General features: G+C 37.4%; 2 protein-coding genes across 2 annotated transcripts in view; one reads left to right on the top strand and one right to left on the bottom strand.

Annotated features, from left to right (window-relative positions):
• The window catches only part of LOC125045550 (26S proteasome regulatory subunit 10B), a 10,783-nt gene extending 1,788 nt beyond the window's left edge, over positions 1 to 8,995 (top strand). Inside the window, exons 2-7 of the mRNA XM_047642871.1 lie at positions 4,905 to 5,098; positions 5,329 to 5,490; positions 5,843 to 5,992; positions 6,255 to 6,479; positions 8,101 to 8,263; positions 8,455 to 8,995. Of these exons, the coding sequence (XP_047498827.1) occupies positions 4,905 to 5,098; positions 5,329 to 5,490; positions 5,843 to 5,992; positions 6,255 to 6,479; positions 8,101 to 8,263; positions 8,455 to 8,645 (1,085 nt within the window). The 3' untranslated portion in view covers positions 8,646 to 8,995. The remainder of the gene's footprint in view (positions 1 to 4,904; positions 5,099 to 5,328; positions 5,491 to 5,842; positions 5,993 to 6,254; positions 6,480 to 8,100; positions 8,264 to 8,454) is intronic.
• A 2,478-nt stretch (positions 8,996 to 11,473) lies between these two features.
• Positions 11,474 to 20,000, bottom strand: part of LOC125045519 (tRNA (guanine(10)-N2)-methyltransferase homolog) — a 9,314-nt gene continuing 787 nt past the window's right edge. The window contains exons 2-11 of the mRNA XM_047642819.1: positions 18,995 to 19,060; positions 16,800 to 16,888; positions 16,468 to 16,624; positions 16,005 to 16,121; positions 15,436 to 15,610; positions 15,096 to 15,199; positions 14,851 to 14,992; positions 14,417 to 14,630; positions 14,149 to 14,275; positions 11,474 to 12,133 (exon numbers count right to left, since the gene is read on the bottom strand). Coding sequence (XP_047498775.1) covers positions 11,693 to 12,133; positions 14,149 to 14,275; positions 14,417 to 14,630; positions 14,851 to 14,992; positions 15,096 to 15,199; positions 15,436 to 15,610; positions 16,005 to 16,121; positions 16,468 to 16,624; positions 16,800 to 16,888; positions 18,995 to 19,060 — 1,632 coding nt within the window. The 3' untranslated portion in view covers positions 11,474 to 11,692. The remainder of the gene's footprint in view (positions 12,134 to 14,148; positions 14,276 to 14,416; positions 14,631 to 14,850; positions 14,993 to 15,095; positions 15,200 to 15,435; positions 15,611 to 16,004; positions 16,122 to 16,467; positions 16,625 to 16,799; positions 16,889 to 18,994; positions 19,061 to 20,000) is intronic.

Below are 20,000 nucleotides of genomic sequence, written 5' to 3'. Positions count from 1 at the left end.
TGCCAGTTGCTGCGCCAGGATAGCGTAGAAGGCCTTTTTCTTGGTGCCATTCCTCCTGTGGTCGTGAATACAAGGGGCGTGAAAGCCCTTGTTCCACTTCTTCTCGTTCTCCATATTCTCGGATCTTGTCATTTTCATGCCTTCCGTGGGCAGCATGTAGATCCTGGTCCCTGTTGCTCTGCGTCATAGGATTAAAGATCCTTACATCGAAGAATGCTCTCAGGCCTCGGGGCCCAAAATCCTCTGGCGCTGATGTCTAGGCGAGCATCCTCTGCGGTGTTTACCGATCTCAGGGTGAAGCTTCTTCCTCCAGTCGGCAGAAGTTCTGGTTCCACCCTCACGTCATGGCAGACTTCCCTCAGCATTTGGGCAGTGAGGTCCCTGACTTCATCATGCCGTATGACGACAAATCCTCCCGTCTTACAAATCATGGCGTGATTTTTGTTGAAGGGGGAGCCACACGAGCAGGATTGTGGAAGTCCATCCATATGCCAGCCATACCTTAAAGCCAAGGCATCAAAAAATTCTTGTTTGTTTAGGCTAAAACCTTTGGCTATAATAGATAGTGCCGTGAGCCAGTTGGATGCCCCCACTTCCTGTGCCATCTGCATTCTTCTCTGCCCGTTCTCTGATAGCTGTGATAATATATTATCTAATTCAGCTTTTTGGTTTTCTTCCCTAGTCTTCGTTATTTCTAATATCATTTTTTTCTGTTCTGCCTCGTTTATTTCCCCTTGTCTGATCTGGCTTACTATATGCTGCGTCAAATGGCCTGTTAGTTGTACAGAGTTCTGGTGCTCCGTGTCTGATATTTTGTATTGGTTGGGGATTCCCATGCCTCCCATTCTTGGCGGCAGCTCCAGGATGGCCCTCTCTAAATCTGTAGGGTTTTGCCCACCTGAGAGGGCTGGGATGAAATCCCTCTTGATGGTGTCTTCTGTGGGCTGTAGGAGGTGTCCTATGTTTGGTACTGTCCTCATCAGATATTTCCACTTGTGTTTTAAGCCAAAGGTGAATGCGGTATAAGCAGCATGTGGTTCTTCTTTTGCGATGTTAGCTAACCATTTCATCTCCCCTATCCATCCTTCTACTCTGGATTTCACAAAAGTTTCTTTTTATACTTCTCTCCATCTGCATTAATTTGTATCTCCATGTTTCCAAAACATTCTTTTGCTTGTTCAATGTTTCCGGGTTTTACAATTAATATGGACTTCTGGGCATTTGGATGGTAGCCTTGTGGTGGTCCATCTCGTTGAATCAGGTCCCACCATTTCCTTAGGTCATTTATTTTTCCTGCACCTGCCAGGTCATCTGCATAGGACACTTGTTTCACCGGCATTTTTTCATGGCTTATATGGTCCTGCAGTCTTGATAGACCAATGGCATACATAGCCATTGCCACTGGGTCTACTAATTGACTCCTTTGTGACTAAGCGCTAGCAGAGCCATCTATGTACAGAGACATTCCACAAAAAATATAGAAAATGAGCACAGCATTTTCCCCATTTTTTATTAATTTTCCCCAGCGGCATTGGGTTAAAAGGATGAGACATTGTGTAGTTGGAGGTGGTGGTGGAGTTGGGCAATAAAGCCTATATGAAGTGACAGAGCAATACAAACCAAGACAATGTTCTTTGGGAATGAATGTGCAAATGTTTCCTAAAGGCGCTTTACTTAAAAGAACGGACAAGATCACTCATCTTGTTAACATTACAAGGATAAATACCACACTGGCCACATAACTCATTACTGCAATGTGCCAAATAGTTCATGTATTATGCAATTGTCAAAATATTTTTTTTGGGCAATTACCAGTGTTTGCTTTGGTTAATTTTCTGTCTATGACAATCAAGATTACAGTAAAAAAAGAAAAAAAGAAAAAAAAAGGGTATAGAGAGGTTACCTTGACCAAACCTAAGACACTTTTCATCTATGGGAAAAGGAGCACAAATTGAAAATAAAGGAGATTCATGACAGAAGAGAGAAGACCATCCCATCCCCTTCATGTTTCCCTTGTAAGAATCAAAACAATTGTGACGCAGAACTCATTACTGCGATAGGTCAAGTAGATCATCTAGTACTACACATTTTTGAGAACGAGTATTTTGTAATTACCAACGATTTGTATGATTTATGTTTAATTTGTATGTTTATTTTTTTTAAATGCATTTGTATCATTTGTTATTGAATGAATTCTGACGGTTTTCAAAAGAAAAACCTGTTGACACCATACCTGGAGACCAAGTACAGCCAAAGCAGTATTACAGACATGATGATAATTTACCATGAGCAGTGATCCAGTTTGTCATTGGTGTTAAGAATTGTGGTAGGGGTTTGTCACAAGCAGGGTTATGGAACTGAAGGGGTTCATATGTTTTATTTGAACAGAGACATGTTAAACTTTTAAGTTTTTGTTTATCTGAATATTCATGGAATATATAAATTTCAAAATGTCTGTTTTTCTGAATTCATGTATTAATGCATTCATGTTGTTTTATTATACTTCTTTTACGTGTTTTGGTAATCATTTATGCTCTTCTGTGTAATGACCTTCTGCACATGCACTTTTTCGGCACTGGGAAATTTGATGGCCTGGCAATACCGTTTCATGATAAATGCCGATGAGAAATGGTTAAGTGTTGCATTGATTCCAGGTCATTTTTAGAGCCATATAGTGGATATACAGAGCAAATAGACATTAGTATCTATCACAGCTTGATATTAAGCCCATCAAATGCTGAAAAAAGTGATTAGAAACCAAGCAATTCTGACCATAGACAGAAGCGAAGAAAAGTTTGGTGTTTTGCTATATAGAGGTATGTGGTTTAACCCTGGGGCTTTAGGGGGCTAGAGAATATACAGATCTGATTGTATTAACCTATCACCGCCAGGTGAACAGAAATCCCTGAGTGTGATAAACTCTGGTGATTTCTGGCAATGGCCAGACACTGGGTGCGGGAGTCTGTGACGTCAAGCCAAACATCCCGCTTCGCTCGTTCTGGCACATCACCGTGCATACAGGCATACCCCACAGACCCAGTGGTTATGATGCCAATACACATGACCCGTCCAGGTTGGGTTAAAGCCACAGGGGTCCAGGGGTCCTGGCAAGGCAAATATTTTAACACGTGAGCCAAGGGGGCAGATCCCCCTGGCTAGGGAATATATAGATTGTATTGTATTAAAACCATGGTAGTCCAGGGGACAAACCCCCTGGCTAGGGTGTATATAGATCATAGTGTATAAATCCCACAGGGTTAAGGTTACGTAGGTTTATTAGCTAGGACACAATGTATGATTACCTTGAGGGATAAGGGTTATGTGAAATCCCAAAGATTTTTTTTTTTAACTAAACGATGGGTTTGATTCTTGTAGAGTTTTTTTGAAACTTGGTGCATTTCTGTTCTCCATTCTTCTTATTTCAGCCTGTTTTACCCTGTAATATCCCTGACCTACTTCGTGCCCTCCCCTGCTATCAAGATTTAACAAATCACATCAGGATTTTCGGCTTGTGAATGCAGACGAAATGATCATCATATTTGTTCTCATCACATGAAAATAAATCTGATGATTGAAGTATTGTTCGGAAAACCCGATTATCATATTTGAAAAGATAATGTGACAATAAATCCTGGTGTTGGATTTAGTACAGCCAATTTGACTTCACACATTCAATCACATGAACTATATACTAGACTGAGTGGAAGACACTTGAAATTCAAACCAGTGCCATCATGATTTGCCACTGTGCAGTGTAATGAAAATTAGACAATAATTTGACATATTTCCTCCCTGTTAAAGGTTAAGAAGTACATCTTTACCTTTTGCTTTGTGTTCATCAATGCACACATTCATGATTTCACTATTGAACAGAGTGACTATCTCAAACATTTTGACAATTCACTAAGGCTAATGAGGTATTTGCAGTGAATGTCTGATTTTTAATTGAATTATTTTTATTTCTTTGCAAATTTGTGCCCCCCCCCCCCCTCCCCCACATACACCAAGAAAAAGACAATGTTTTATTTTGATTTATTAAAATTGATTTGTATGTTTATATTTTATTTTGTCTGATCTGGCTTACTATATGCTGCGTCAAATGGCCTGTTAGTTATACAGAGTTCTGGTGCTCCGTGTCTGATATTTTGTATTGGTTGGGGATTCCCATGCTCTTGTCATACTGTCATACTTATTGAATGAATTCTGACGGTTTTCAAAAGAAAAACCTGTTGACACCATACCTGGAGACCAAGTACAGCCAAAGCAGTATTACAGACATGATGATAATTTACCATGAGCAGTGATCCAGTTTGTCATTGGTGTTAAGAATTGTGGTAGAGGTTTGTCACAAGCAGGGTTATGGAACTGAAGGGGTTCATATGTTTTATTTGAACAGAGACCTGTTAAACTTTTAAGTCTTTGTTTATCTGAATATTCATGGAATATATAAATTTCAAAATGTATAACCAAAACCCACTTTCTTGTGTCACAATAATTATAATAATACAAGTTTGATTAATGCAAACTGTTTGCAGACCACAGCTGTCCCCTAGATTATTTTTTTGCCTGCTGATATGAGTATAGTATGGCACACTTTTATTCCTGAAAAAAAAAATACAGAAATTACCTTGCATCCTGTACATCAGCATCACTGATCCAGTAACACTTGCTAAAGATATCAACTCTAATGTTAGTTTGCAGTTTATGTTATGTCTGTATTGAGTAAGAAGACATTTTTTTTAGCAGAAATATTCTAGAATGTCTAAAATTAACAAATGACTAATAACATGACTCTAGAAAAGAAGGTATGATAAGTTAAGGAGTTCCAGGTTTTAAAAATATTTTGTCTTAGCACATTGATTAAACTCTAGGAGTCACTTCAATTTCAAATTTCTTGCCAACAGAACGAGAGGAGAAGAAGGAGCTAGACAAACAGTATGACAAGAGCGAGAATGACCTCAAGGCCCTGCAGAGCGTCGGGCAGATCGTTGGAGAGGTCCTGAAGCAGCTTACAGAGGAGAAGTTCATTGTGAAGGCAACAAATGGACCTCGCTACGTGGTGGGATGCAGGCGGCAGCTAGACAAGGGGAAGCTCAAGGTAATGTTGCTGTATTTGATCTCAATGTCTTTGAGAAATTGATAGTTGTAGAAAGAGCAAGAGTTTCTCTCTCTCTATTTCCCTCTATCTCCCTCTCTTTTTGTGTGTGTGTGTGTGACCTTCTGAATCTATGCTGAATCTCCCATATTCAATCAGTTTATTTTATTATTTTTTGTATAACAGATCATTAATAATATGTGATAGAAAACTAACAAAAGAATATCCCTCAGCCTGGTACCCGTGTAGCTTTGGACATGACGACGCTGACCATCATGAGGTACTTGCCACGTGAAGTTGATCCCCTAGTCTACAACATGAGCCACGAAGACCCTGGTGATGTTACCTACAATCAGATTGGTGGTTTGGCTGAGCAGATCCGTGAACTCAGAGAGGTAAGGTTCTTTGCCACTGGGTAATGTTGAGAGATTTTTAAAGTCTAAAAAGTTTCTTTAGGGGGAGGTTAAATGTATACTAAAGGAGTAGATCCAAAGGTGTAAATTTCAGATGAATTGTTGACGTTCAGTTAAATTTAAAGCAAATAAAAGTCTGAATCAGAAATGAAATCAATGAGTCTTTTGTAGAAGTTGTGAGTAAAATTACATTTATAATGTCAGGGATTGATTTTCATAATAAGTTGTGAAAGAAAATATTTATCTATATGCGCTGTATACCATAACCAGTATTATTCAGCTATACCATATAAATTTTATATCCAAAAACTTGAGCATTCCATTTTTTGTGCAGGTCATCGAGCTTCCTCTCTTGAACCCTGAGCTGTTCCACCGTGTGGGAATCTCTCCACCCAAGGGTTGTCTTCTGTATGGTCCACCAGGCACAGGAAAGACCTTGCTGGCTCGTGCTGTTGCATCTCAGCTCGACTGCAACTTCCTGAAAGTATGTTGCACAGTTGCTTCTCATTCTCTTGCAGCTCTTTGGCACTAGTGCTTTTTATTAATGATTTTATTTATTTTTTATTTTACTTATTATTATTGTTTTTAATGTCATTGTCATAAGGTAATTAAAGATGATGTCCAAAGCCAGATCATTTGCTCCTTGTTTGTATATCTGCATTATCTAGAATGTTTTGTTATGTATACTTACCGAATACTGGAAATTTTGATGATTCATTTATTATTTGTGCTTAATTTTATTTCAGGTTGTGTCCAGTGCTATTGTAGACAAGTACATTGGCGAGTCTGCCCGTCTCATCCGAGAAATGTTCAACTATGCACGTGACCATCAGCCTTGCATCATATTTATGGACGAGATTGATGCCATTGGTGGGAGAAGATTCTCTGAGGGCACATCAGCTGATCGTGAAATCCAGAGAACTTTGATGGAGTTGCTAAATCAGATGGACGGCTTTGATTCTCTTGGCCAGGTTTGTGCTGTACTGTTTGTGACAAAAGCATGGTTACTGATTCCTTTTTTCATTTCTCTTTTTAGTTAAGCCAAATCCGACAGGCATGGCATATACGTACATACCATGCACACTGTCAGTTTACTTTGTTTTTTACACATAGATGGCTACACTTGTACAAAGTCATCAATGAGCCAATTATGAGTACTGCCTGTCTCACCTGTTTACCCTTTTCCTTGATTTTTGGAAATATTTTGTTATCTTGTATTGCTGTTTCTAATGTCAATAACATTATAGTAATTATAATGTCTATAATAAAGGTAACACTATTGATATTCATAGCATTAGTGAAAAAAAAAGTTTTTCCTGTCAATTCAAGGAAAGGTGAAATCTGGTAAGATCACAAGATCTATTAATTGACTCCTTTGTGGCTAAACACTAGCAAATGAGCAAAGAGTTAATTATTATAGATTTAGGGGATTTGGAATTGAAAAGAGTGGAATAAATTTGTTTTGAAACTAGTACTTTCAACCACATTGTAATTTTTATAGTACATTTAGGGCGATAAGGCCTAGTACAGATTCGGTTTGATGATCATGAAAAGTGATAGGAATAATAGATCAGTAGATGATGAATATTCTTCATGTTTTCTTTGATGGTGATATGGATGAAGTAGATAGCAAAGTAAGGGTTGTAAATGGTATGAGAAAATACATAGCTCAATTTTTTTTTCTCTTTTAATTTTTTTCATTTTTTGGTATCTCCAGCATCACACACTATGAGGAAGATCAATTTTTTTTCTCTTTTAATTTTTTTCATTTTTTGGTATCTCCAGCATCACACACTATGAGGAAGATCACTATCTTTACAGCATCATCATTCCAGATATTTGATAGTGACTATATTAATCAGTTACATGTCCTAGATTGTCAATATTTGTTCATATTTACCTTTTTCTACATTAATCCTGTCATGTGAAAAGCTTCCCTATTTCAGCCAGTTGTTATAAACGAGCTTCAGTTAGGTACCCTTTTCAATGCATCTTGATTGTCTTCATAGAGACCAGATCCCTTATTGCCCTTTGAGGACCTTGAACATCTGAAACTTTAATATTGGCTGGAATGTTATTCTTCTTTTTCCTCCTTCTCTATTCTCCCTATCCTCTCTTATCATTTTCCCTCCTTTTCTTCCTATCTTTTCTTTATTCAACCTTCTGCCTGTCCTTCTTTCCTTCCTTCTCTCGTCTACCTCCATATCCTTTCTTCTTCACTCCGTCCTTTCGTATTTTCCCTCAAGTACTCTTCTTCCTCCTTTTCGCTTCTTTTCTTTCTTCCCTATTCCCCCTTTCTTCATTTCATGTTTCGCATTTTTATCCTTCCATCCTTCCTCTCTTCCCTTTCCCTCCATTCCACCCTATCTTTTTCTCAGTACACCACCTCCTTTCCTTCCTCCCTTCTTCCCTCCCTCCCTCTTCCTCATCTTTCTCCCCATGGATTCATTCAGAGAGCTTAAATACACTGAGCTGATATTGTGTAGCATGGATTAATGAATGAATCAAAAGAGATCTGTTATTTATAGTACTTTTGACACGTGAAAATATTGTTGATGAAGCACTCTATTGACACACTCTTACCACTATCAGGTCAAAATGATTATGGCAACCAATCGTCCTGACACCCTTGACCCTGCTCTCCTGCGTCCTGGCCGTTTGGATAGGAAGATTGAAATTGCTCTCCCCAATGAGCAAGCCAGGCTGGAGATCTTGAAAATCCACTCTGGTCCAATCACAAAACGTGGAGAGATCGGTAAGTTCTGAATTAATTTTATCTACTATATACACTGCTTGTAATTGGATAATAAGCTTTGTGGTTGTGAGTGTAAGTGTAGGTCTTTGCTGGTAAATTTTTCTTTATTATTTTAGATATTGTTTATTGTCAGTGCTGTATTTTTCTTTTAATTCAAATGACCATCATATAAATACGTTCCTCCCCCACAGATTATGAAGCCGTTGTGAAACTGTCTGATGGCTTCAATGGTGCTGATCTCCGGAATGTTTGCACTGAAGCAGGTCTCTTTGCTATTCGCAATGAGCGTGACTATGTAATAGAGGAGGACTTTATGAAAGCTGTACGCAAGGTTTCCGACAACAAGAAGTTGGAGACTAAATTAGATTACAAGCCTATCTAATCCAGTAATGCGAGATGCTGAAGTGTGTATACATGGTATATGCTAGCCTTTCTGTGACCACTTTTTCTTTATAAGATGTTATTCCTGAAATATTTCTAAAGTCATAGGGTTATAGGGAATTTTTTTATTATTATTTTTTTTCAATGTTGTTGTTTTAAATAAAGACTGGAAAAAACTTATGAATGCAAAGGACAACCTTTCATGCACATAGATGTTTTGTGGTGAAAGTTCCCGACTTCATGTAGAAGTTATACATAGGAATAAATGTGCTCATATTTTAATATTTAACTAAACGTTTTGGCTTATGGAACTTGTCCATGTAGAAATGGAAATAAACTTTTTTTTTTGTATGAAATATTTTTTTTTCTCCTACCAAGATCCTTGATAAATGTATTTAGTCCCCCAGAAACAAGGTAGTAATAAAAACTTTACAATATTTTTATTATCTTGTCAAACGAAAGATGAAATTAATGGCCATACATTGCTTCCATTTAGCAAAGATATTTGATAAATAATAAAGGAAAAAGAAAGGCAAATCTATCAAACAGTTCATGGCTTTAACTTAAACATATATCAACTTTTACAGTGTGATAGCCATTTCTGCAGCTCCTGATGAGCATTTTGATATGAAATATGGAATAGATTAATACTGGAAAAAATAATTAACTTTTGTGAATAGTAATAGGGGCAATGACTGGGAATGGTAATATGTATTGTGAAATGAAAAATAAATGTAAATGTCAGTTTGGCAGAAATATTTAGTGTCAAGAGGAATGCCAGCATCAACATAACGGCATAACACAAGACTTGAGTTGGTTACATGGAAATAAAAATAAAAAGTTGCAATATGTGATATAGATGTGATAATGATACTTCCTTTGACAACTGGTACAGTAAGTCTTCATTTAATAGATATTTCCTTCTTCCAAAACCACAAATTGCTTTCTAGTCTATCTCATCTTTTCTGTGCATGTGGAATGTTTTCTTTTTGTTTCTCTGGACAAAGGAATCCAGTACAACTATGCAAAGTAAGTTTCCATATATTCTTCTAACAGAATACTTTGGAACCCTAAGCAAAGTCAGGGGCTTTCCTCATGGTGGGCTGGCAAGAATACATGCCATGTCCACTGTCTTTGTTTACTGATTGTCTTTACACTTAGATGTCTCTGCAAGTGCTTAATCACCAAGGATTCAGTTACTAGTCCTACCTAGCTCACCTGTTTACCCTTTTCCTTGATTTCTGGATTTTTTATTTTTGATTGCAATAAGTATTGTTGATAACACTATAATAATAATAATCATAATATCCATATTAATAGCTTTAAGGTAAAAAAAATTCCCCCTGAAATTTCAAGGAAAGGAGTAATCAGCTGAGGCTTGTTAATTGGCTCCTAGGTAGCTGAGCACTTGTGGAGCCATTTGTGTGCAAACAAATTTTGCAAGAGTAAATGACAGTACACAGTGTGAATACTCGCCAACACTGGGTTAAGACCTAAGTTCCGGGCTTCACATTCTTGAAAGTAAATGCTAAATTCTTGCCATTCTGGGTATCCCTGAACATAAAAAAAAAAAAAAAAAAAAAAAAAAGTCTACTTTGATATCATCATGAAGTCCTAAGAAACTGCACACCTAGTCAAGGAGTCGTAAACGGCATACATGAACTGTCCATGACCAAGCTTGTAGCTCTACCAGAGTTCTGAGTTTCACTTGCTTTGAATAAAAGGAAAAGTACTATAATGCACAAATATTTAAACTCAAACCATTCCTGTTTGATGATATGGGTAATTTGGCCTTTATTTATTTATGGAAAATTTTCTGCTGCTTCAACTTCTAAGTTCATTAGCAGCACATTCAAAATATAGACATAGTATGAGGCTTGGGGGCAAATCTTGCAGGTAAGGAAGTGCTAGATGACATCAAAGTTCATATGGCAGGGATGACTTCACATATTTTACCTAGTGAGCCACACACACCTCAATGATAAAAGGCATACTGTGTCCTTTATGGCTTAAGTTTTGTATGATTGCAGAATTGCTATTTTAACCCATTCGCGACAGGCATGTCACGTGTCCGTGCCATGCACACTGTGAGTTTACACATAGATGGCTACACTTGTACTAAGTCAACAATGAGCCAATTACGAGTACTGCCTGTCTCGCCCGTTTACCCTTCTCTTTAATTCATGAAAATATCTTACGTTAAATTATTTTGCTATTAATAATGTTTATAACCTTACAGTAATTAGAATGTTTATAATAAAAATAACACCAATATTCATAGAACTAGTAAAAAATACGTTTTCCCGCCAATTCAAGGAAAGATGGAATCAGCTAAGGCAGAGCCATCTATGTGTAGTGACACTTCACAAAAAAATATAAAAAATGAGCACAACATTTTCCCCATTTTTTATTCATTTTCCCCAACCGCAATGGGTTAAAGTGAGTCCATTAATGCCTACTTGTCAACAACAACAACAAAAAAAAAGAAAAAAAGAGAAGGGAAGAAGAAGAAGAATTGTCCTTTCTACGAAAAAAAAAATGCATTAGATTGTCTTCAGAAAAGAAACATGATTTTGGCTCTAAAATAAAATGCTTATAAATTTTACCAATCCATACACATTTCTGAGACTGCAAATTAATTAAGTCTTGGGTGTGCAGCCGACTCTGAAGTTAGTTCCCTCAGAAGAAAAACTCGTGTTTCTCATTCATATCTATTTTTCCAGATATAAAATGTTACCCAAAAGTAACAGGTATACATTTTTTTCTTATTTATGAAATGAGAAAAGTAAAATGACAAAATAAAGTAGAGGGAAAAAAAACTTTGTACTCTATGTTCTTGAAATTTTTTTTTTTTTTCTTTCCCAGGAATATGAGAGTTTGTATTAAGTGAAGACTTATTGTGTTGTAATTGATTACCAACTGTAATCAAAGAACTGTTTCATATAAAATAATGGACTTCATTTTTCAATTTAAAAATCTAAAAAATTAAACAAAACTATTTACAAACACTACTTGGTTCTCAAACAACCCTGATAACATTGTCTCGATTTATACAGCACTTTGAACAGCATCACTGCCACTTGTGTCCTCTCTTCTACCTTCTTGTTCTTCTTCCTGACTTAAAGTGCATTTCTCACTGTCTTCATTACACTTCTCTTTACTTCTATCTTTCTCTAACTCATTATGACACTCAGAGTTGTCTGTCAGTAAGCTTCCATCACAGTTGTTTCTCTGCTCACTAGTAGAGGTTTCTGGGACTGGCATATCAGTGCTACTAGAGGCTGCTTTCCCTGAGGTGCCATCCTGAGGCCCGCTGTGTTTGGTCTGAGTCTCCGTGAGTCTGTAGCCGAGACCTTGGCCTCGCTTGTCTCGTGGGAAGAGACACTTCATGTTGGCTCTCTCCTCTTTGGTCATGTGTGAGGCCTGGAAAAACTTCTCTCTGAACTTCGCTGTTAGGTCTGTCACTGTGGCTGTGGCAGTTTCCCCTTCCTTAAAAGAGAAGAAAATACTTAGATTTGGGTAACCAAATGATGTTAAAAAATAAGAAGACAAAATCTGCAAGATATGAATATGATAAGAGTGTAATGTAAATATTTACAGAGAATTTATATATCACATAAAATTACATCTATAAATACCCAAAAAGGTCTATACAAATGAATATGTGCACTGAGATGTGACAATTAAATCAAGCATCCCCAGAATGATTAAGATGAAAGAGAATGCATGGGTTAAAATATGAGGCCCCACGGGAAGACACAAAAAGGTGTGTGAAGATGTGAGGCAGTGAAAGAGGGCTGAATGAATCTATATAGTATTACCCCAATGCCACCGGGGAAAATGAATAAAAAATGGGGAAAATGCTGTGCTCATTTTCTATATTTTTGTGAAATGTCTCTGCTCATAGATGGTTCTGCTAGTGCTTAGCCAACAAAGGAGTCAATTACGTGATTTGAATTGGCAGGAAAATTTTATTTTTTACTAGTGATAAGAATATCAATGGTGTTATTTTCATTATAAACATTATAATTACTATAATGTTATAAACGTTGGTAACAGCAAAATAAGATAACGTAAAATATTTTCGTAAATCAAAGAAAAGGGTGAGACAGGCAGTAATCATAACTGGCTCATTGGTGACTTAGTACAAGTGTAGCCAGCTATGTGTAAAAACAATCAAACAAGTAACTTACAGTGGGCATAACACATACGTACACGTCATGCCCGTTGGCATTGGGTTAAGAAATGAGATCATGATTCCCACTAATTACTAGTAGGTTACAGAGTTATTTGTTATGAATATCCTTACATATCTTTACATATTCAGTTGGGGAAGGAATGATTTGTAGGCCATATTACATGCATGATTTACATAAAGGAGAAAAAGAACACTACAGAGGGGAGAAAACACAAACAGACACTGAAGTCTTCAATCTGGACTCACAACAATTAACCCAATACCACTGGGCATGGTATGAACATACTTGCCATGCCCACTGTGAGTTTACTTTATTAATTGTTTTTAAACATAGATGGCTACACTTGTACCAAGTCACCAACGAGACAATTACGAGTACTGCCTGTCTTGCCCATTCACCCTTTTCCTTGGTTTACAAAAGTATATTACATTATCTTATTTTGCTGTTACTGTTTATAACATAGTAATTATAAGGTTTATAATAAAAATAACAACATCAATATTCATAGCATTAGTAAAAAAGAAAACGAAAAAAAAAAAAAAAAGTTCCCCCCCAATTCAAGGAAGGGTAAAATCTGGTAAGGTCACAAGGTCTACTAATTGAACCCTTTGTGGCTAAGTACTAGCAGAGCCATCTATGTGCAGAGACATTTCACAACAACAGCAACAACAACAACAACAACAAAAATGAGCACAGCATTTTCCCCGGCAGCATTGGGTTAAAGACATGACAATTAGCAGGTTAGCCCCAACCCATGAACAATGCTGTCACAAGAGCTGGTGGTGCTCTTGGGTGCAGCATCCATCTTGCAGACTTTGCTGATCAAACCAGATTCCTCTGGCCGTCAATCACTCTTCACACCTCCCTTACGCCTTCCTCACTTGTCTTCACCCAGGGCCTTGTGTACTACTCATGCTTTCTCTTTCATCTTAATCATGCTGGGGTTGCTTGATCTGGTTGCCCCGTTTCATGATGTATGTGTGCTCATACATATACGTAAGCAGAAATACTCAATGAGTATTGATGTATGCGTGATCATTTACATGCCTCTATGATAATTTTTGTGTGAATGTATGTAGGTGTGGGGTATATATGTAGATGTTTGTCATGTGTTTGTCTATACATGTGTATGAATATTTTTTATTTCATCCTTCCCAATCACTTCTTACATTTAAATCTACTTTTTCATGGACAAATACAAACTGATTATGGTTATTACATTACTAATATAGAAATAGAGACCAAATTAATACAGGATCTCTTTCATTAAGCCTCATGAGGACATTACAGTGTGGATAGACAAACCTCTGGATGTCTCGTCTTGCGTAAGGTGATAAGCCTTCTGCTGGAATGTACAGTGAGGACTTGCTCGCAGTTAGATACAAGTTCCATACATGGGTGACTAGGAACCAAGCCCTCATGGTAATCTTCTCTATAAAAATAAGTGTTCAGTTAGTACAATTAGTGAACTACTTAAGTTGTTATTCATCACTATTCCAAGTGTTTAAACCATAATTTGCTTACTCATCCCCTAAATTCATTGTTTTCAAAACCCTATATCAATGTAACATACCTAAACACGGGCAGCCAGAAGACAAGCCTCCCTCCTATCACCATGTGGGTTGCAGCAAAATTGATGAGATCGCGGAATACATCTGAGAGGCTATAGGAAATCTTGGAGGGGAAGTGCTGTGCTGCTGGGACCTGCTGCTTGACCCCTTCCTCATTTACCTTCAGATTCTTGAATGTCCCAACTCGTTCAGTTGATTCTCGGATCCCATAGGGTGCTGGAAATTATCAAAGGACAATCATAATCTCTATCTGTTTAGTGTGATTATGAAGATGGAATATGTGCTTGTTTTTTCCTTCTTTTATGTCTTTATTATATGAAAAGCAAATATGTAAATTGCAGTATCTTTTAGGAATATACATATATTTTTTGTGATTTGTAATTTTTCCATTCTCTAATAACAATAACACCCATTAAGACAAAACTTGATGACTTACGGTCTGTTATGATTGCATCAACATAAGGAGCTCCTCTCCAAAACGGCCTTGCATTATCCATGACAACAACATCCATATACTGGTTCTCTAATCCATACTGTTTCAAATTGCTTCGGATTGATTCTTCAGCAGCACGTTGTTTCTGTGAACAATAAATTCTGTTCAGAATCTTCTCAGTAATTTACTAGAAAAAAAAAAAACAAAAAAACTGTAGGTACGTTTACTATTGCAATGCCATCACGTACCTGACTATGTCGAGTGGGTTTTGTTCTTGCATGTAGCGTGAGGTAGTCTATGTCCCAACCCCAAACGTATGCCCCTCGATGTGCAGCCGCAACTAGCACAGAACCTGAAATAGAATGAAGTCATCTAATCTGGTAAGAAAAGCAGAAGTAATGACAGGACTATAGGTCTATAACTCAAATAGCAGTCATATACAGGAAATCTGACCATTGTGGTAAAAATAATCAATAAACAAAAAGAAAATGCCAAAGTAAGTTTAAAATGAGCATATAAAAAAAAAATCGCAGCCCAGAATTACTGAATAAAACTACGACAATGAAATCACAGAAAACCCAATCTCACCTGTGCCCACAAATGGATCCACCACCACCTCCCCTGCCTGGACTTGCGCGAAATTTGCCATGATGAAGGAGAGCTGTGGATCCATGGATGTGCTCCCAATATAGGTCCGCTTCTTAAGGGAAAACTTGTCTATCAGTTCTCTCTGCCCATCTGTGATCCACCTTCCAAAGAAGATCTAGGTTGGGAAAAAGAAGAAGAAAAAAAATAGAGTTCAAGAATGATAATATATGAGGTACAAGGTTAAAGGGTATATAACAAATGAGATAATTTATAATGACTTGAAAAAAAAGAGAGATAACAGTATAATAATAAGGAATCACCACAGCATATGAGGTCACCTATATTACAAGTATATGAATATCAATTTTAAAAATCAAGGTCTTTTGCATGACCTGAAACTGTAAGGACACCAAAGAAAAAAGTTTATTCTGAAAAGAATGAAAATTGGTATTTTTCATTATAAACTAAAATTCATGATACAGGAATTGAACCCTATTTGATGTTGATAATTATTTCATGTTCATATTTATGCACGACCCAAGAGACCAAGTACAAAAGCTTCTACTTACTTTATAAGGCTTTTCTGGTACAATATTTGGGTGTAGACCATAGTACTCGATCAGGTGTAGGCAAGTGTCTGCATTTCTCAAATTTACATTCCCCTCAAAGGGTAAGTAACTGAAAGACTAAATAAGATAAAAATCTAAGCATTATTAATGGACAGAACGCTAAATAATAACTCCATATATATATATAGATACCTAAGAGGTTAATCATCAGCTTTGGTAACAATTCTAAAACATTTTATAAAAAAAAATTTGTGTATGTGAAGAAATGTACACGATACACAGAACATACAAATACAAACATGCGCTCCCATACATATACATAAGCACACTTGCCCTGGAACAGAAACTCACACACAACATAAACATGACGAATGACATAACTAAACAATATGGCCTTTTTCAATGAATACATGACATGTTTTCAGCAAGGGAATAAAAGAGTGAGTGATGAAGCATGACTCACCTCTATTTTCTTGAGCTTCTCTGTATTCTTGAGCGTCTTATTGAAGGTCTCCACCCTGACTTTGAATGTCTTGTCTCGTGTGATGTGTGGCTGGATGAACTCGAGCGGAACACTCTTTACACTGGCATGGAGCTCTTCCTCTGTCTCACCTTGGCCCCTGGCAGAGAGAAATATCGCATGTAAAAATAAGACACCTCAGTACTCTTCATTTTCCTCTGTCTGTTTATGCTATGTGAAAAACACCCCGAAGTCTTTATCTCATGCCCTTACATTCTTCTTCACTTCTACTCCTTACATATATTCTTTTTACAAAAATATGCAAATTAGCTTACCATATTTCATAGCACGATCTCACCAGCATGCTTCGAGACATGAGTTTCCTTGCTTCCTTTTCACAACCCATTTCAACAACAACATAAGGCTGAAAGACATAAAAAAAAAAAAAAAAAAAAAAAAAAGTCACATCAGAGATGGGAGATGAAAATGATAATGATGATAGAGAAAAACTGATATATATTAGAAAAGAAAAAAAAAAAAAAAAAAAAAAAAAAAAATAGCAACTTTGGAACCATAAAGAGAAGGAAACAAAAATCTAATGAAAGATAAATAATAATCTAACAGTTTAATGAATTTATATAAAACAGATCAAAACAGCTAGTCTTGGATTATCAAGTTCTATGGTTGGCTACAGCAGGGGTTCCCAAACCAAGGGTACATGTATCCCCAGTGGTATATTTGCACTTTTCAGGGGGTGCTTTACTTCTGAGAAAATAACCACTACTGTACAATACATGATGTAATCTACATTCAGACTGCAAAACTCTCTCTTTCTCTCTTTTTCTCCAATTCTCTTTTTCTTTCTCTCTCTCTCTCTTTGTTGTTGTTTTTTCTTCTTCTTCCTCTTCCTATTATATTATTATCATTATTATTATTATCATCATTATTATTATATTTTTTTTATAATCATTAGTAGTAGTAGTAGTATCATTATTATTATTATTCCCCTTCTTCTCCTTCTCCTTCTCCTCCTCCTCCTTCTCCTCCTCCTCCTTCTCCTCCTCCTCCTTCTCCTCCTCCTCCTTCTCCTCCTCCTCCTTCTCCTCCTCCTCCTTCTCCTCCTCCTCCTTCTCCTCCTCCTCCTTCTCCTCCTCCTCCTTCTCCTCCTCCTCCTTCTCCTCCTCCTCCTTCTCCTCCTCCTCCTTCTCCTCCTCCTCCTTCTCCTCCTCCTCCTTCTCCTCCTCCTCCTTCTCCTCCTCCTCCTTCTCCTCCTCCTCCTTCTCCTCCTCCTCCTTCTCCTCCTCCTCCTTCTCCTCCTCCTCCTTCTCCTCCTCCTCCTTCTCCTCCTCCTCCTTCTCCTCCTCCTCCTTCTCCTCCTCCTCCTTCTCCTCCTCCTCCTTCTCCTCCTCCTCCTTCTCCTCCTCCTCCTTCTCCTCCTCCTCCTTCTCCTCTCTTCCTCTTCCTCTTCCTCTTCCTCTTCCTCTTCCTCTTCCTCTTCCTCTTCCTCTTCCTCTTCCTCTTCCTCTTCCTCTTCCTCTTCCTCTTCCTCTTCCTCTTCCTCTTCCTCTTCCTCTTCCTCTTCCTCTCCTCCTCCTCCTCCTCCTCCTCCTCCTCCTCCTCCTCCTCCTCTCCTTCTCCTTCTCCTTCTCCTTCTCCTTCTCCTTCTCCTTCTCCTTCTCCTTCTCCTTCTCCTTCTCCTTCTCCTTCTTCTTCTTCTTCTTCTTCTTCTTCTTCTTCTTCTTCTTCTCATTCCTACTCCTCCTACTCTTCCTACTCTTCCTAATCCTTCTACACTCCCTACTCCTCCTACTCCTATAAACAGATTTTACTTAAGTTATATGAAGAGTAGGGTGAATATCATTTGCTTTTCACTCTCGAAACTTCCCACATGTATGTATCTTTTTTTCTTCTTCTTCCTATCATTATCATTATCATTATCATTATCATTGTCAATATCATTATCATTATCATTATCATTATCATTATCATTATCATTATCATTATCATTATCATTATCATTATCATTATCATTATCATTATCATTATCATGATCATGATCATGATCATGATCATGATCATGATCATGATCCTCCTCCTCCTCTTCCTACTCCTCCTCCTCCTCTTCCTACTCCTCCTCCTCCTCTTCCTACTCCTCCTCCTCCTCTTCCTACTCCTCCTCCTCCTCTTCCTACTCCTACTCCTCCTCCTCCTCCTCCTCTTCCTACTCCTACTCCTCCTCTTCCTACTCCTCCTCCTCCTCTTCCTACTCCTCCTCCTCCTCTTCCTACTCCTCCTATTCTTCCTACTCCTCCTACTCTTCCTACTCCTCCTATTATTCCTACTCTTCCTACTCTTTCTACTCCTACTCTTCCTACTCAAATAACATGAAAATGTCAATTCCTCATTTCATTTTCCTTAACTTTTAGGGGTAGAGAGAAATCTAAACACCTTAACATTTTTTCCATTGGTTTTAGCAAACAACAATATATTTCAGTCTTTAATAAATAAACTAATATTAAAAGTTACTTACATCTTCCTTTGGCTTTTCAACCCATTTTATTGGAATTTTGAACATAGCTGCTATGGACTTTAGTTCCTGAAAGAAAGAACAAAACTCATGAATACATGTAGTTTGTACAGGGAAAAATAAGAGCTGAAGCACAGTGCACAATAATGTGTAAAGATGAAGATGAAAATGAAGATGATGAAGAGGGGGATGAGGATGAAAATGGAGATGTACACAAGGATGAGGTCAAGATGAGGTTTAGGATGAAGATGAAGATGAAGATGAAGATGAAGATGAAGATGAAGATGGAGAAAATGAAGATGAAGATGAAGATGAAGATGAAGATGGAGAAAATGAAGATGAAGATGAAGATGAAGAGGATGAGATTGAGGATGAAGATGAACATAAGGGTGAGGATCAGGATGAAGATGGTGACGAAGAAAGATGATGAAATGATAATGATGCCTTCTAGCTCTATTCTTTACAAATGGCCATAGATTACTGATATGTACAAGGTATTAATCAAAGAAAATAATACAGTCTGTAGTTGGAGTAGTCAATTGACAAACATGGATAATGAACTTCAGTGAAGGAATGAGCCTACCCTCCTACCCAAAACGTTGCCTTTATTTTTATACCCTACCTCCTTTAGGGTAATGATCTCAAGTTATGGTTCACTCTAATAAATGCTTTAAAAGGGTCACATTATGAAAGCAGAGAAAGAAAAAAATGCAGGCACACACACAAATACAGTCAAATCTGATTTTAGAGAAATGCACTGCACTTTACCTAACTGTATCCATTAAGAGTGACTGACAGATAGCAACCTGAACCTAGTTAACATGATATAGGGTTGTAGAAGGTATTTAAAACTGCTATTGCTATCTATAGAGTAAATGGCATACCCTGTACATCTGACTGAAAGACTGATGAATTCAAAAACATTTGTCTTCTATGACATATTCCATAATGAAAAAAGGCATCTAATACAATGAAAACTTATAATAAGACTTTCATCTTGTTGAGTTTA

The sequence above is a fragment of the Penaeus chinensis genome, chromosome 37 (genome assembly GCF_019202785.1).
Source record: "Penaeus chinensis breed Huanghai No. 1 chromosome 37, ASM1920278v2, whole genome shotgun sequence".
NCBI classification, from domain to species: domain Eukaryota; kingdom Metazoa; phylum Arthropoda; class Malacostraca; order Decapoda; family Penaeidae; genus Penaeus; species Penaeus chinensis.
This window is presented reverse-complemented; position numbering and strand designations above follow the sequence as displayed.